This window comes from Antechinus flavipes, chromosome 1 (genome assembly GCF_016432865.1).
Source record: "Antechinus flavipes isolate AdamAnt ecotype Samford, QLD, Australia chromosome 1, AdamAnt_v2, whole genome shotgun sequence".
Lineage (NCBI taxonomy): Eukaryota > Metazoa > Chordata > Mammalia > Dasyuromorphia > Dasyuridae > Antechinus > Antechinus flavipes.
Genome location: NC_067398.1, coordinates 668,961,027 through 668,977,879, shown reverse-complemented (window position 1 = coordinate 668,977,879; position 16,853 = coordinate 668,961,027). Strand labels below are relative to the sequence as shown.

General features: G+C 47.7%; 1 protein-coding gene across 1 annotated transcript in view; it reads left to right on the top strand.

The window, feature by feature from the left end:
* MED16 (mediator complex subunit 16) overlaps positions 1–11,854 on the top strand; it is a 47,643-nt gene extending 35,789 nt beyond the window's left edge. The window contains exons 12-15 of the mRNA XM_051972127.1: positions 433–625; positions 2,566–2,782; positions 3,492–3,575; positions 4,058–11,854. Coding sequence (XP_051828087.1) covers positions 433–625; positions 2,566–2,782; positions 3,492–3,575; positions 4,058–4,184 — 621 coding nt within the window. The 3' untranslated portion in view covers positions 4,185–11,854. The remainder of the gene's footprint in view (positions 1–432; positions 626–2,565; positions 2,783–3,491; positions 3,576–4,057) is intronic.
* The last annotated feature ends 4,999 nt before the right edge of the window (positions 11,855–16,853 follow it).

The following is a 16,853-nucleotide window of genomic DNA, read 5'->3' as shown; positions in this document are numbered from 1 at the left end:
GTATAAGCCCAGTAGAAACCCTGCTGGGTCAGAGGGGATGCGCGGTTTGATGGCCCTTTGGGCACAATCAGAAGCCCAGATTCCATTTCAGATGTGACCTTTACTTGGCAGTGGTGATGAACTAGCCCCTGCCCACGGTTTCTGCACTTCATTGCTGAGAACTTCTTCCTCTTCAGCAAGGTTCTTGCTTTGGCAGCATTATCTGTCACCATGTGAATCACCAGGAGTGGGTGCTTTTACCTCCCCAGGGTTGACAGGGAATACGCCCTAGGAAAACAGTAGGCCTTTCAGTCTCTGAGGTCAGCAGGTGCTCCTGGCTCTCCCCACCAGGGAGTCACCAACCTCCCCTTCCACCTGCTCCCCAGGGGAATGACGGGATGGAAACAGGTTTCAGGAAGATTTACAGCAGCATTACTTTTGGATTCCCACCAGGGCTCTCCCGTCCGCCCAGGCCACAGCTTTCTACGCGATGGCGCTTCCCTGGGCATGCTGCGAGAATTGATGGTCGTTATTCGAATCTGGGGCCTCCTGAAACCAAGCTGCCTGCCCATCTACACTGCGACCTCTGACACCCAGGACAGCATGTCTCTCCTTTTCCGGCTCCTGACCAAGCTCTGGCTCTGCTGTAAGCCACGGGGAGCCTCGTCTGCGGGGGGCGGGGAGAAGTGATTAGTGCCGCGCGGCCCAGGAAGCAGGGGAGAGGTGGCCGCCAGGCTGAGCCGGCTCGTCTGCGACTCTGGGAGCTCTTGGAGCTTTGCTGGTCACAGCCTCCTCATCTCCGAAGGGAAACCGGGCAGGTTGTGGTGCTTGTCAAATGGCTCGCACCCGGGGCCGAACAAGTGCGGCCTCAGAAGGGTAACGCGGGGTGGGACCGAGTTAGAGCCGCTCCCTGCACAGGTGGCGGCGGCCGTAACCATCGCCAGCACTTACTGGCGCTTCAGGGCTTGCAGAGTGCTCCGAAACACCGTTCCGTCCCCACGACTCAGCGAGGGAGTCGCTGTGAGACCCCCATTGTACAGTTGAGGAGACCCTGACGCACAGAGGCGAAGGCAGGGCCACGGTGCTAGCCAGCGCCTCACGCAGGACTCGGGCCTCCCCAGCCCTGAGCACGGCCTGTCTGCCCACCCGGCTGCCTCTCAGGAGGGTTAGAACCGGGGACTCAATCAAATAAGGTGACATTTCCTATGGGTAAATGTTCAATCCCTTACCACTGGCGCAGGATGGGGCAAGTGGGACCGGGCCTCAGGGCCTGGGGAAAGGGGCCCGCAGCCGGGTGGGGGGCTCTGGGCCGGGGAAGGCAGGCCCCTCCCAGGTGCTCCCCCACGGGCTGCTTCCGGAGGCTTGTTGCCTTACAGTTCTGGGCACGCTGCCCTAGAAGGGCCTTGGTCAGCGGGAGCATGTCCAGCCAGGTCATGAGGGGCCTTGTGATGGTCCTGTACGTGGGTGAGCCGAGACCAGGCAGGTCACCATCATCAGGAGGGCCTGGACCTGTCCCGCTTTGTAGAAGGTTGGGTCCCCTTTCCCAACAATTAGGATTTTCCCAGAGTGGAATTCTCCCTCAAGAGGCTGTGAATTCCCGGCCCAAAGACTCTGAGCAGAAGCTGGGGCCGCGACTGCAGGTGTGGGTGGTTATCGCTGGGCTTGCAGGTGGGGTGGGGATGTCAGGGCTGGCTGGGACCTGGGAGGGCCGTGGCCTTTCACCTGGACCCCAAAATGTCAGAGCCTGAAGGGGCTTGAGACCCTCGACACTGGGTAACCCCTTGGGTCAGCCCTCATTTCAGGGGCTCCCAGAAGGGATCGAGCTTGCTCAGGTCAGTGTCTGAGCCAGTCTCTGGATCAGAAAAGTGAATGAAAGTGTTCACTAACACCAGGGGTCCTCAAACTTTTTAAATAGGGGGCCAGTTCACTGTCCCTCAGACTGGTGGAGGCCAGACTATAGTAAAAACAAAAACTTTGTTTTGTGGGCCTTTAAATAAAGAAACTTCATAGCCCTGGGGGAGGGGGATAAACATCCTCAGCTGCCGCATCTGGCCCACGGCCGTAGTTTGAGGACCCCCGACTGACACTGTGTGCCAGGCATGGTGCTGGGCCTGCAGGTACAAGCCAGCACAGGGGCCCACAGCCCCACGGGAGAGGAGCGCCCATCGGGGATCTGGGGTGGGGGTGGGGGCACCGTGGGTATGCAATGATGCAGAAGCATTTTGGAGGCCCGGCTGTGAGCAGGGTGAGGTCGCAGCTCCCCTTCCAGAACCAAGGCTCCGAGGTGGGCCCAGCTTCTGGGAGGGGATGAGAAGGGCAGCCTGGGGTACAGATGCCTGGCAAGTGTCTGCTGGAGGGAGCAGAAGCATCATAGAGTGTTCGGTTTGTCTGGCCGGGTGGGCTCGGAAGAACAGCCCCCTGCTCAGGCTCTCTGGGGACCCCGCTGGACATGGCGCTGTGGCCGGACAGTCACCAAGCCCCTCCTCCTCCTCCCCCCGTTGCCGCTGCTAACAGGCCCGGCGCCAGGGCCCATCTCCTCGGGACCCTGCTCTTGCTTCCTGCCCATCAGCAGCCTCTCTCCTCCAGGTCGGGATGAGAACCACCCCTCGGAGCCCGATGAGACCCTCATTGACGAGTGTTGTCTCCTCCCGAGTCAGCTGCTCATCCCCAGCCTGGACTGGCTGCCCATCAGCGACGGCATCATCAGCAAACTCCAGAGCAAGCAGCTGGTGCGACTGCAGTTTGGGAAGGCCCCCGGGCTGCTCGGCTATGCCGGCGCGCCGCCCTTCGAGGTCCTCGCCAGGTGGGAGCAGGCGGGGGTGGGGAGAGAGGCAGCCAGAGGTGTTCCGTGTGGCTGCGGGAAGTGGGAGGGTTGGGGGGTGCTCAGGCAAAGGCAGGGGAGTGCGCGTGCTGCCCCTAGGGCCCATGCTGGGGCACACCCGGCCTTCAGGGTTTCCCAAAGCCAGGCCTGGGCTGGCCGGGGACCCTGCGCCCCTTCCCCACATCGCAGGCCGGGAGCTCCTCACCAGCCCGGGCCGCCCAGAACAATGCGGGACAGCTCCTGGTCAGGTTTTTCCTTTGGCTGAACCGGTATCTGCGGGCGTTCTGCCAGGGAAGCTGGCGCGCAGGGGTCCTCCCCAAAAGCTTGTTTGATAACCCCATCTCAGCGCCTCGGTTCATTTTGTGCGGATAAATGCCCGATCCCAAGGAAGGGAAGCCCCAGCTTCATCGGGCTGAAGGTGGAGAAGCTCGGGGCAGGCGGGGAGTTAGCTCTTGTTTCCCCAAACGTAGGGAGATGGGCAGGAGGCTGCGTTCCCAGAGCTTTCCAGCATCCTCTAGAAAGGGGTGGGAGGGACAAGTATTAAGCACCTGCTGTGTGCTTGGCATTGTGTTAAGTGCTTCACAAGTATACCCTCTGATCCTGTTTTTGTTACTGTCATTGTCCTCTGAGGGACCCTCCTGACCCTGGGGTCTGAGCTCCCTGTCGATCTGCTGTTTCTCTCTGTGTTCAGAGCCCCTGGGCAGCCGAAGATTGACCACCTCCGGAGACTGCACTTGGGGGCGTACCCCACCGAGGAATGCAAATCCTGCACCAGGTGAGTGCCCTGGAGCCCCGAGGCCGGGTTCTGCCGCCCATCCCCCAGGGCCCAGCAGCCTGGCTTGGAGGTCCACCTGAAGTTACTGGCGGTAGGAACAGAGTGGAAGCTGGGGCTTCTGGGCCCCCATCCCGCCGTAACCCTGCCCCTGCCCGCCCGCCCGCCTGCCCTGCGGCGGCCCTTCCATCTTCAGACAGTTCTGAAGGGAAGCTTCCCTCCCACGGCCGCCGGCCGGTCCCCCTGCTTGGACCCTGCCCCTTTTGGAGCACAGCAGGCCCTCCCCGCTGGCTGTCCCATCCCTGCCTTCCCCTTCCCATCGCTAGAAGGCTGCCCAGATTGCTGGAGGCCTCGGGGAGGTCCTGATGCAGGTCCCGGAAGCCCGGGGCTGTGCCCGTGCTCATGCTCGCCCTCACCTCTGCCCTGCAGCCGCCCCTCCCCGGGCTGGGCCCCCCACGTTCTCACCCGCCTGCTCCCTCCCCCAGGTGCGGCTGCGTCACCGTGCTCAGGTCCCCCCACAAGGCGACGGCGGTGAAGCAGTGGGAGCAGCGCTGGACCAAGAACTGTCTGTGTGGGGGCCTGTGGCGCAGGATGCCCGCCAGCTACTCGTGACCTGCCCACCCCGAGGGCACCGCGTGGGCAGGGCCTTGGGGCCAGCCTGAAGTCTTGTACATAGGTTTGTGAGGGACTCGGTGCCAAAAACCAAGAACCCCCGGATCTTTCTCCTCGGAGTCCCCATTGTCTGTCTTCAGTAGAGAACTCCTTCCTCTCCCCTCCCCCAGTAGGAGAGAGTAACTGCTGTGAGGGGACGCAGGAGCGCGTCCACGAGCCAGGCCCCCTGTCCGGCTGGGACCAGGCTCGGGCTGGGTGACTGGCCAAGTGACTCCCTGTGGGGCCCGAGTCCTTGGCTGATGGTGGATGAGGGCCCAGGTTGGGCGCTGAGGTCACAGAGCATGGGCACGTGTGGAGGGACAGAGGGGACTCCACTGGGATCTGGACCTGGAAGGGGCCTCGGCAGCCATTCCCCCCATCTCGTTTTACAAATGAGGACGTTGAGACCCCGGAGGAATAGACGTCAGAGATGGCGCATAACCCGGGGCAGCCCCAGGCGTGCTTTCCCCCACATTGACCAGGGTGACTGGGACGCTCCCCTGGTCCTCGTTCCCCCATAGCCCCGAGCCTGAGGGCCACGGTGTTCTCTGCCTTCTCAAAGGAGGGCAGTGCTCACTGAAGGCATGGGACGGAGAGCCCCGCAGCCCACGGGCTTCTGCAGCCTTTCTTGTATTTGCGCCGGCCCCACAGGCGGCCCGGCCGTCGGGAAGGCGCCTCCTCCCTCAGTGCCCAGGCAGGGGAGCGCCCTCACGGTGAAGGCGGTGGTCTTCCCACCAGCACCATTCGGGGATGTTCAAGAGGAAGTCATTAGGCTCCTGCCGTGTGCCAGGTGTGGGGCTCAGAGTGCTGACGGGGGGTCGGCCCCCCATTGTCCCCGTCCGAGGCTCTCCCATTGGCGTTCTTAACCTTACGGGGTCCTAGGTCTCCTCGGCAGTCAGTCTGAGGGCACCAGCTGCAGAATATGTACATAGATCTCTATATATGCACATGCATGCAACACATGTACAAATAGAACTTTTTTTTAAACCTCCCGGCTTTAACCCTCCTGGGTTAAGAAGCCCAGCTTTAATGTTTCCTTCTTGCTTTCGCCCTCTTCCCAGAAACAAGGCAGTCCTTCCTGTGGCAGAACCTAAGGAGGCCCAGTTCCCCCCTCCCCCAAATATCTGCTTTCCGGGGAGAGCCCCTGATCCCCAGACTCAGGCCATCACCCTCCACAAGAGTCCACGAGAGCAGTTGCTGTGTCCTGCTGGAGACGGAGCCTTCTTGGCTGTGGAGGGAAGATGGCTCCCCTCTCCTGGGGGCCAGCCGCCTCTCCCTGGCCCTTGGACGGGCTTGCTCCCCATTTGCTCCTCTCCTGACTGGCTCTTCAGGGAGTTGAGAGGTGGCAGAGAAGGGGCAGGGAGCTGTGGGGAGCATTTCTGTGTAAACACCAAAGCCTCCCGTTAATATGAGAGCTCTCCAAGGTCAACCCCTTCTACCACCTGCTGGAGAAAACAATTTTCTTTTTTTTTTTTTTTTTAATTATAACTTTTTACTGACAGAGCCCATGCCAGGGTAATTTTTTACAGCATTATTCCTTGCATTCACTTCTGTTCCGATTTTTCCACTCCCTCCCCCAGATGGCAAGCAGTCCTTTACATGTTGAATAGGTTACAGTATATCCTAGATACAATATATTTGTGCAGAACCGAACAGTTCTCTTGTTGCACAGGAAGAATAGGATTCAGAAGGTATAAATAACCCGGGAAGAAAAACAAAAATGCAAGCAGTTTACATTCATTTCCCATTGTTCTTTCTTTGGGTGTAGCTGCTTCTGTCCATCATTGATGGACTTGAGTTAGATCTTCTCTTTGTCAAAGAAATCCACTTCCATCAGAATACATCCTCATATAGTATTGTTGTCGAAGTGTATAATCTCCTAGTTCTGCTCATTTCACTCAGCATCAGTTCATGTAAGTCTCGCCAGTCCTCTCTGTATTTATCCCGCTGGTCATTCCTTACAGAACAATAATATTCCATAACATTCATATATCACAGTTTATTCAGCCATTCTGGGCATCCACTCAGTTTCAGTTTTTAGCCACTACAAACAGGGCTGCCACAAACATTTTGGCACATACAGGTCCCTTTCCTTTCTTTAGTATCTCTTTGGGGTATAAGCCCAGTAGAAACACTGCTGGATCAAAGGATATGCACAATTTGATCATTTTTTGAGCATAGTTCCAAACTGCTCTCCAGAATGGCTGGATGTGTTCACAATTCCACCAACAATGTATCACTGTCCCAGTTTTCCCACATCCCCTCCAACATTCATCATTATTTTTTCCTGTTATCTTAGTCAATCTGACAGGTGTGTAGTGGTATCTCAGAGTTGTCTTAATTTGCAGATCACTGGCAGCTTCCTTTGAACTTGTTGGGTGGGGATGAGACAGTAGAAAGCTGTCTCTCCAGAGATAGGCTGGGGGACTCGGAAACACGTCTCACGGGTTTGTGTGGATTGATGAATCTCACTGAATAATAGCCTGGCCCTAAACACCGTGTGCTCTGCACACGGAGCCCTCTGCCAGGTGCGTACAGAGACTTGGGTACTCTAAGAGGCCTTAGCCTCGAATGTCAGACGGGTATGTTGACTGTGAGAGCTGAAGGTCAGAATCTCCCTGTCAGAAGTAGAAAGGATAGACCAAAAGGCTGTTGTGTCCAACCCATCCCACCTGGCCAGTGGCCATCCAGTCTCTGATGGGCCAATGGGGTGTCCTTTGCCCCCAGAAGAAGGTTCAAACATGTTACTAGTATGTGCCAAAATGGGATCCTCAGGGAGCTTCCTTGTACATAATTACACAACTAAATACAGAGAATAAAGAAGGGGCAGCTTGGACCTGTTGGCTGTGTGATGTGGGCTCCTTGATCCAAGGCATTGGTGCGAATGCTTCCCTATAAACCATCCCAGTCGCCATTGAACCCCTAAGGACTGTCCTCCGGTCCAGCCCTTCCAGCCAATACCAGGCCTGCCCAGTCATGCTCTCCCAGCAAACCTCTTCACGCTCACGTTGTGCTAAAATCCAGGTAAGCCCCGGCATCCTTCTGGTTTCTTGGTGTGATGACCTGATGTGAAGAGAGCGTCTGATTGTGAGGGAGCTGTGCTGGTGGGTGGTGGTCACTCCGCAGCCGTGTGGTCAGGAGGGAGACCTGCACATGCTCCGTGTGAACAGCAGGAGTTTCTCTGCCCCGCTTGGGAGAGCTGCTCCCTCGGCCAATTTGGTAGAACCCATTCTGGTGCAAAGAGACGTGAATAAGGTGGTCTGTGGGCCGAAGAATGCAGCTGGACTATAGAGGGAAGCCCTCTGTCAGGCTGGGGACATCGTGCCCCTCTCAGGATGTCTTTAAACCCGTGGAACAAAATATGGTCTTACAAAGGGAGCCAACTAAACCCCATATATGCAGGGTAGAGTACAATTCTTGGAAGGGCCCTTAAGCTATACGTAGGAAATTATAATGCAAGATGACAGATCATGTTAATTGTACAGGAGAGAGTTCTAAGTGCCAGAGAGCCATCACTTAACGGCTGGGGAAACCAGGGAGGACTTCTCCAAGGAAGCAGAATTTGAGCAGAATCTTTAAGGAATGGTAAAATTATCAGGGAAGGAAGGAGAGACTCAGAGGGATGGAAACTCAGAGGCTGCCCAGTCCAATACCCATAAAGGCAAGAGCCGCCTTTACAACCTCCCAGCACATGGCCGTGTCATCTTTGTTTGAAGCTTTCTAGTGATGGGGAAATGCATCTTTTTATGTGGCAGCAATCCATTCCACTTTGGGAGAGTTTGAGTATCAACCTAAATTTGCCTCGTGGTCCCACAGCAAAAGGATCCTTCTCCCACGGGGCACTTTGACTACTTGAGTCCAGCTGTGCTTAACTCCCACTTCCATCCCATGTTTCTTCAATTGAGCATGGGGCTAATGTCAAGCTCCTTCACCATCTTGGTTGCCTACTTCTGCTGTATAACTTAACAATTTTTTTTATTATAGCTTTTTATTTACAAGATATATATATGCATGGGTAATTTTTCAGCATTGACCCTTGCAAAACCTTCTGTTCCAATTTTTCCCCCCACCACTCCCCCAGATGGCAGAGAGACCAATACATGTTAAATTTTGAACTTAACAATTTTTAAAGAAAAGCTTTAAAGTTATTCTTTTTATGTGAACTTGACAAACAACTAGTATGGACATTTTTTTCTGTATAAAATATAACAAGGTAGCTGCAAATAGAACTGTGAATCTCCACTATAATTAATTTGTAAAATATATTTAAAATGTTATATGGAAGTTTCAGCATAGCTGTTTGTGTCTCTTCTGAAACATCCTTCTGCTCTCTTCTGTTTATTTTTAAATTTTCCATTGCTGCACTTTGACCTTTTTATAAATATCACTTTCCTCCTCCTCTTTAATTCTCTCCAATCCCCCCAAAAGCTCTGGTGTAAAACAAGTGCACTTAGTGTCCAAAAATGCACTCTGCACCCTAGGGAATCACCTTTTTGCCCACAGTGGGAGACAAGCTTCCTCATCAGTCTTACAGAGTCCTTCCTGATGGATCATTTCATTGGTCATAGATCAATTGGCTCTGTGTTGCCCTAACACTCACCAGTTGCCCTTTGGGTGACTCATAACCAATTCTTTGGACGTTCTGTATTTCGTGAGTCAGCCATACGCTGTCATCAGAAAAATGTTGATTTTAAAAAGATGAGTCTTTCACGGAAGCTTGGGGTTATTAAAAAGCACTGGGAAATTTCCAGGCAGTATAACCCCTTTACTGTTCAGTTTTGGGCCTAGTTTCTTGTACATTCAGATGCTCAAAAGTACCTGAAAGAGGGAGAGAGAATAAACACTCAGAAAAAATCATGAACCTTATCTTTCCTTAAAAAGAAAGGGCAGCTAAAAATATCAGGTTTGCATCATTAACTGCAGACTTATATTTACTTTTTCTTCTCTACACAATATTAATGAGAGTAATCTCCTCACATGTTGAGAGCGTCCATGAGGAAGATGTAATCTGGGTTTCAAGCCTGGAGTATCTTTCATTGCTTGGTTTGATGCTGGCTTGATTGAAAGCATGAGAAAAATACATGACTTTGTGAAGGCTCTGGGAATAAACTTTTGGAAACAAAACAAAAAAGACTGGGAAATCAGACACAGAAGAATCAGTGCCTCAATTTGTTTCTGATTTCCAACCTGCCTCCTTAGAAACTTTGAAAAATTCCTCCTGTGCAGTGGGGGTTGGGGGTAAAATTTGAGTCCTTTCTCTTGGTTGAGTTGAGAAATCTCTTTTAATAAGTACATATATTCACTTTATTTTCTGAGATAGTTTTTTCTGTGCCCCTAATTTCTGTTTGGTAGCTACTTGGAGAAATAATTATTTACTATTTGTGACGGTCTTTTGTGTAACTTGTATTTGGAGCAAAAGGGACAAACTAGTGGATATAAACTTGGAGTTTGCAGTCCCTTTTTGAGAGACATACAGGAAAGCTGCTTGAACAACAACAAAACAAGTCCCTAGACTAGAAATCTTAGAAGAGAATAGACTTTCCAGTTTGGAAATGTCTTGTTTTCTGGCTTCTTAGCACATAAGACTTGAAGTTTCTCTTGAGGGAGGTGGGCAAAATTCCAAGATATTTATCTGTGTTTTCTCTGTGAACCATATATAGACAATTCATGCTGACATGTACATCTCACATGGGACATACCTTACAGAAGTATACAAAGGCAATAGACTTTAACAAACCATATTAAACCCAAACATCTTTACAATCACAGAATTAACTGAAAGGCATAGAGAATATGTAGTTCTACTACAATTATTATTTGTTGGCTTTAAAAAGCATTTGATTTGACAGAGCAAAATATTTTCTTGAAAAGTTTCATCTAATAAAGCATACTCAAACCAAGCCTGCCTCCCTCAGCACTGAAAAGGAAAGGCTTCCAGAGCCCGGCCACTTGCTTTTGTAAAATGCTTAAAACATCAGTTCTTTCAGCTGAGCAGTCATCAGCATCTGTGGGAAGAGTGGGCTCCTACTATGAGTGGCTAGAGGTAACTCGCCACCCCTGGGATACAGCACAACCACTTCAGGCAAGAGATCAGTTAGAGGCAGGCAGAAATGGTTTGGATGGACATTCTGTATTTCATGAGTCAGCCATATACTGTCATCAGAAAAATGTTGATTTTAAAAAGATGAGTCTTTTTAAATGGGTAGATGGGTTTTTATGACCTACCAGGTCTGTGCTTTACCAGTTACAGGTAAATTCTTTTCAGCTGCCATTGTTGGCTAAATTTTCCTGGAATTACAACACTTGAGGAGTGGTGAGTGCGAAAGAGGTGGTGTTTTTTGTCCCGTATTCCTGAAATGACACTCATCACTGCCTTCTTCCTATAGCTTCCTATAGGTATATACCTATGATGTGGTGGTTCAGGGTTTGGGGAGAATGTTTCCGACATAAGGCTAAGTTTAAAGGCAGAGAGGTTGGGAAAGCTTTGAAGAGTGGTCAGTAGTCAAGTTTGCCTCGAGCCATTGTCCAGGAGGTGTGTGTCCAGAGAGAAGGCTAGAAGGATAGGTTGGAGACAGACAGTGCTGAGCCTCTTGTCAGACAAGGTTGGCTCTGTACCTGTGATGGGCAGTAGGGAGCCATTGAAAGCTCTTCATCGGGGGAAGGACACGATCACAGCAGGACTTTAGAAATGTAAATTGCCATGAGGTACATTCTCCAGAGACTTCTATTATGGACTTAATCCATCTGCTGTACTTGATTAGCCCATTCGTTAACTGGATTAATTTGTTATGCAAATGGCAAGGAAGAGCCTCTTTAGATCCTCTGTGAAAAATACATTTCTGTTACTTTCTCAATGGATAATTTTCATAATTTTAATTGGAGGGAGAGAAAATCATTTCCAGGCCTTCTTAGCAAATTTGCAAAATTTGCAAAAATTCTTAGCAAAAAAAAAAAAAATTGACTGTTGCTTAGTCAGTTAGAATTTACAGTGAAAACCCAATGGACTGAAAGATAGGGTTCAAATTTTTGCCCCAGTGCAGGGGGTGAATGGCCAGTAGGTTTACAGGGAAGACTACCTATATGTAACTGGTCAGAGGGAAAGAGACTGCAAGCTATGGCCCTGTCCCCCATTAATTTGGGCTCCAAATTAGTGGCAGACAGAAGGCCTGACCAGCACCTAACTGGTAAGAGACCGGTGTTCTAGGCCTGGCCCAGATGCAGGGCCTTTCTCTAATCCCTCTAAGTTCTGACGTTCTATGTTGCATCCCAAGATCCTGCCAGCTCTTGTAGAGGGCCGTGTCTGGAAATCCTTGAGCTCAGCTCAGATACAAGGAAGATGCAAGGTCTTCTTCTCACAGACATAAGTCCTTGGACTCTATCCCAGATGTGTAGCAAATAATAACTAAAGTTCAGAAAAACAGGTGCATACATTGTGACGGTTAGTATTGGGAGGGTGGGGGGAGGAAGGGGAATAAAAAATAAGTCAAAATAATATGAAACATTAACAAGGAAAATATCCTATCTTCATTATTACTGCTTTTCCCATGAGAAAGAACAAATTTTCTCTGTGATTTAAGGACCTTGCCTGCTTGAATAAACTAGTCAAGTGCAACTTGACTCACTTAGCCTGAGCTTTTTCTTTGTTCTCTTTGCTTTTCCTCTCCCTCTTGTCCTGCACCCCTGCCAGTTGCTGGCAAGCTCTGACAGTCTATGGCTTTGATATACAAGGGAAATGAATTTCTCCATGATGGGCTTCCAAGTATCAAAAATGGGCAACTCAGAGAAATTACTTGGGTCTAGGAGGGCTGCCTCGTCCTGCCCATCACCCTACATGGGTGACCATCAGTTCCTCTGCAGGTAAGAGGAGTTCAGGTCATCAGGGGGGAGTTCTGTTATCCTTTTGCCAGCTGGAAGAAGCTTTTGTGCCTTGATCCCCAGGGAAGCTGGCTCCAGAATCTAACATTGTGAACATAAGCCTGATGGGGGGTGATGGGAGTGTTCACACCTCCCTAGCTTGCAGAAATGAGCACTGTCACCCCAGGTGTCCCTGCCTTGTTTAATCACCAAACCCCAGTCCCAGACAGCAGCCAGACAAGGAATGATTAGCCCTTAAAGAAGATAATTGGATAAAGACCACAGTGGTGGGGAAATTACCAGTCTCATTGTGGGCTCACAAAGAGGGGCTCTTTAGAACACCATTGAGCCAGTAGGACAAGGAACCTCACACGGATCAGAAGAGGTGATCACCAGGAGCAGGTTGTGCCTTGTGATTGAGCAGTAAATAGAACATGCAGCCCCTAAGAGGAGGCTGCAGGGGATTCAGGCCACGTGAAGTTCTTACTAAACTCCCAGAAAGTCTGGTCTGCTCTTGTGGCCTCCTCTCCCTCGCCATCCACTCAGTCCCTCATCACCTGGCTTCTGACCCCACCACTGCTGAAATGTCAATAGCTCTGTCTAAACTCTGAGGGATTATCAGAACTAGGAAGAAGGCTAGAACATAAAACAAAGCAGCAGGTTCTGAAATGGCTGGAGTTTATAGAATGTCCAAGCTCTGAGAAATATCAGAACCCAGATTATTAGAGCTAGAAAGGTTAGGACATAAAACAGAGCATGCAGGTTCTGGAATGACTGGATTTAGATTATAAAATGTCCAAACTCTGAGGGAATTTAGAACCCAGATTATTAGAGCTAGAAAGAAGATTAGAACATATAGAGTACTAGGGCTAGAAAAAGCCTTAAAGGCTTAAAAGAACCCAGAATGATGGGAAGATGTCAGAATAGATAATATAATGCTAGAAAGGATCTTAAAATGTAGACCACTTCATAGAATGGTAGAATTGGATAAGACTCAAGAATGTAGGACCTGTTAGGCAAGGACCCACACTTAACACCATATACCAAGATAAGATCAAAATGGGTCCATGACCCCTAGGTCATGGCATAAAGATATAGGCATAAAGAATGAGATTATAAATAAATTAGAGGAACATAGGATAGTTTATCTCTCAGACTTGTGGAGGAGAAAGAAATTTGTGACCAAAGATGAACTAGAGACCATTACTGATCACAAAATAGAAAATTTTGATTATATCAAATTAAAAAGCCTTTGTACAAACAGAACGAATGCAAACAAGATTAGTAGGGAAGCAACAAACTGGGGAAACATCTTTACAATTAAAGGTTCTGATAAAGGCCTCATTTCCAAAATATATAGAGAACTGACTCAAATTTATAAAAAAATCAAGCCATTCTCCAATTGATAAATGGTCAAAGGATATGAACAGACAATTTTCAGATGAAGAAATTGAAACTATTACCACTCATATGAAAGAGTGTTCCAAATCACTATTGATCAGAGAAATGCAAATTAAGACAACTCTGAGATACCACTACACACCTGTCAGATTGGCTAAGATGACAGGAAAAAATAATGATGAATGTTGGAGGGGATGCCGGAAAACGGGGACACTGATGCATTGTTGGTGGAGTTGTGAACGAATTCAGCCATTCTGGAGAGCAATCTGGAATTATGCCCAAAAAATTATCAAACTGTGCATACCCTTTGATCCAGCAGTGTTTCTATTGGGCTTATACCCCAAAGAGATACTAAAGAAGGGAAAGGGACCTGTATGTGCCAAAATATTTGTGGCAGCCCTGTTTGTAATGGCTAGAAACTGGAAAATGAATGGATGCCCATCAATTGGAGAATGGCTGGGTAAATTGTGGTATATGAATGTTATGGAATATTATTGCTCTGTAAGGAATGACCAGCAGGATGAATACAGAGAGGCTTGGAGAGACCTACATGGACTGATGCTAAGTGAGATGAGCAGAACCAGGAGATCATTATACACTTCGACAACGATATTGTATGAGGATGTATTCTGATGGAAGTGGATTTCTCTGACAAAGAGACCTGAGTTTCAATGGATAAATGATGGACAGAAACAGCTACAGCCAAAGAAGGAACACTGGGAAATGAATGTGAACTATTTGCATTTTTGATTTTCTTCCCGAGTTATTTTTATCTTCTGAATCCAATTCTCCCTGTGCAGCGGGAGAACTGTTCGGTTCTGCAAATATGTATTGTATCTAGGATATACTGCAACATATTTAACATATATAGGACTGCTTGCCATCTTGGGGGGGGGATGGAGGGAGGGAGGGGAAAAAACAAAACATAAGCGAGTGCAAGGGATAATGTTGTAAAAAAAAATTATCCTGGCATGGATTCTGTCAATACAAAGTTATTATTAAATAAAATAAAATTAAAAAAAAAAAAAAGAATGTAGGACCTGGAAGAGGAAGAATATTAGAACCTGAAAGAACTCCGGAGACCGTCTCCTTCAGTTCTTTCCTCTGAAAAGAAGGGGAAGCCAAAGTTTAGAGTGAGGTAATGAGTTTTCCAAGAGGTGGTGCCAAAGCTCAAATCTTCTGAATCTCAATCCAGAACATTTTGCATCACATCTGACTGGGTTCAAACACTGGCATTGTCCAAGTTCACTTATCTCGATGCACCTGACTCTCAAATTCACATGTTCTAGCACTTTCTTTCTGAATCTGCCTCTCCACCTGCTGAACACCTGCCCCTGGATGTCCCATGTGTACCTCAAAACCAAACTGATTATCTTGGCCATCATGATAATCAACCATCCATCTTTAATGGACTGCAGTCACTCCCAGGGAATCCGCAGCACTTTCCCTATCCATTTTTTCTTTTATTTAATAGTATTTTATTTTTTCCCAATTACATATAAAAATACTTTTGTAAGATTTTGAGCTTTGAAGAGGAAAATGTGGTCTATATAATCAGACCTCTCAATAGACTAAATTGGTTTGAAAAAAAAAGGATGGGGGTTCTGGTTTCAGAAACTCTAGGCTGAAAGTCAGGAGCCCTGGATTTGAGGACTTGTTCAAAATCAAGTCCTTTCCACTCTGTGGACTTGAGTTTCTTCCTCTGTTAAACAAGCATATTGGACTAAATTGGGAGTTCTTAACCTGGGGTCTGTAAATTGGCTTAACATTTTTTTTTAATTTTGATAATCCTATTTCAATATAAGAAGCAGCTATGAAGGGCAGTGGATAGAACACTGAGCCTAAGGTCAGGAAAACTTTCTTGCCTGAATTCAAATCCAGTTTCAGACATTTCCTAGCTGTGTGACTCTAGGCAAGTTATTTCACCCTGTTTGCCTCAGTTTCCTCATCTGTAAAATGAGCTGGAGAATAAAATGAAAACCACTTCAATAGCTCTGCCAAGAAAACTCCAAAAAGGGCTCAAAAAGAGTTGGACAACAACTGAAATGATTGAACAACAACAATAAATTTCTTTTTTTAAAATTTTATTTTATTTAATAATAACTTTGTATTGACAGAATCCATGCCAGGGTAATTTTTTACAACATTATCCCTTGCACTCGCTTATGTTTCATTTTTTCCCCTCCCTCCTTCCACCCCCCCCAAGATGGCAAGCAGTCCTATATATGTTAAATATGAACAACAATAAATTTCAATATTACTGGTTTCCTTTGTAATCTCATGTATTTTTTTTTAACATATATAACTAACATTCTGAGAAGGTATCAGCCAACTATACCAACTAACTACCATACATTTTCAATGGCAAAAATAAAGGTTGAGGACAATTTCCCAGTGCCTAGACAATCTCTAAACACCCTTTTCTCTCTGACATTCTGTGGCTCTGTAAACTCAGGGAGCTGTAATCACTCTTGTAATCTGATTATGCTTTGACTTGCAACTCTTAATAACATGTGTTTGGAGCTGAGCTCAATTGTTTCTGGACATTTACCAGCCTTCCCGCTTTCTGGGAAAATTATGTAATTTGTATTGCTTTGAGAAGACAACTATCACATCTTCACTCCTAAATCTCTTCTCTAAGCATTCAAGACAAAATGGCCTGGACACAAATACTATTTTTCTTTCTTTTTAAAAAAAAAAAAATAATAGATTTTCCCTTTTTTTTAAATAAAACTTTTTATTTTCAAAATATATGCAAAGATAGTTTTCAACATTCACCCTTGAAAAACCTTGTGTTCCAAATTTTTTTCTCCCTCCTTTCCTCGATCCTCTCCCCTAGATGCAAGTAATCCAATATATGTTAAACATGAAAGTTCACTGGGCTTATATCCCAAAGAGATTTTAAAGAAAGGAAAGGGACTTGTATGTGCCAAAATGTTTGTGGCAGCCCTGTTTGTAGTGGCTAAAAACTGGAACTTGAGTGGATGCCCATCAATTAGAGAATGGCTGAATAAATTGTAATATATGAATGTTATGGAATATTATTGTTCTGTAAGAAATGACCAGCAGGATGATTTCAGAAAGGCCTGGAGAGACTTACATGAACTGATGCTGAGTGAAATGAGCAGGACCAGGATATCATTATACAGTAAGGCAACAACAATACTATATGAGGATCAATTCAAGTTCCAATTAATCTGTAATGAACAGAACTAGCTACACTCAGCGTAAGAACACAGGAAATGAGTATGGACCACAACATAGCATTTGTACTCTTTCTGTTTTGTTTGCTTGCATTTTTGTTTTTTCTTCTCAGATTAGTTTTACCTTCTTTCTAAATCCGATCTTTCTTGTGCAACAAGATAACTGTATAAA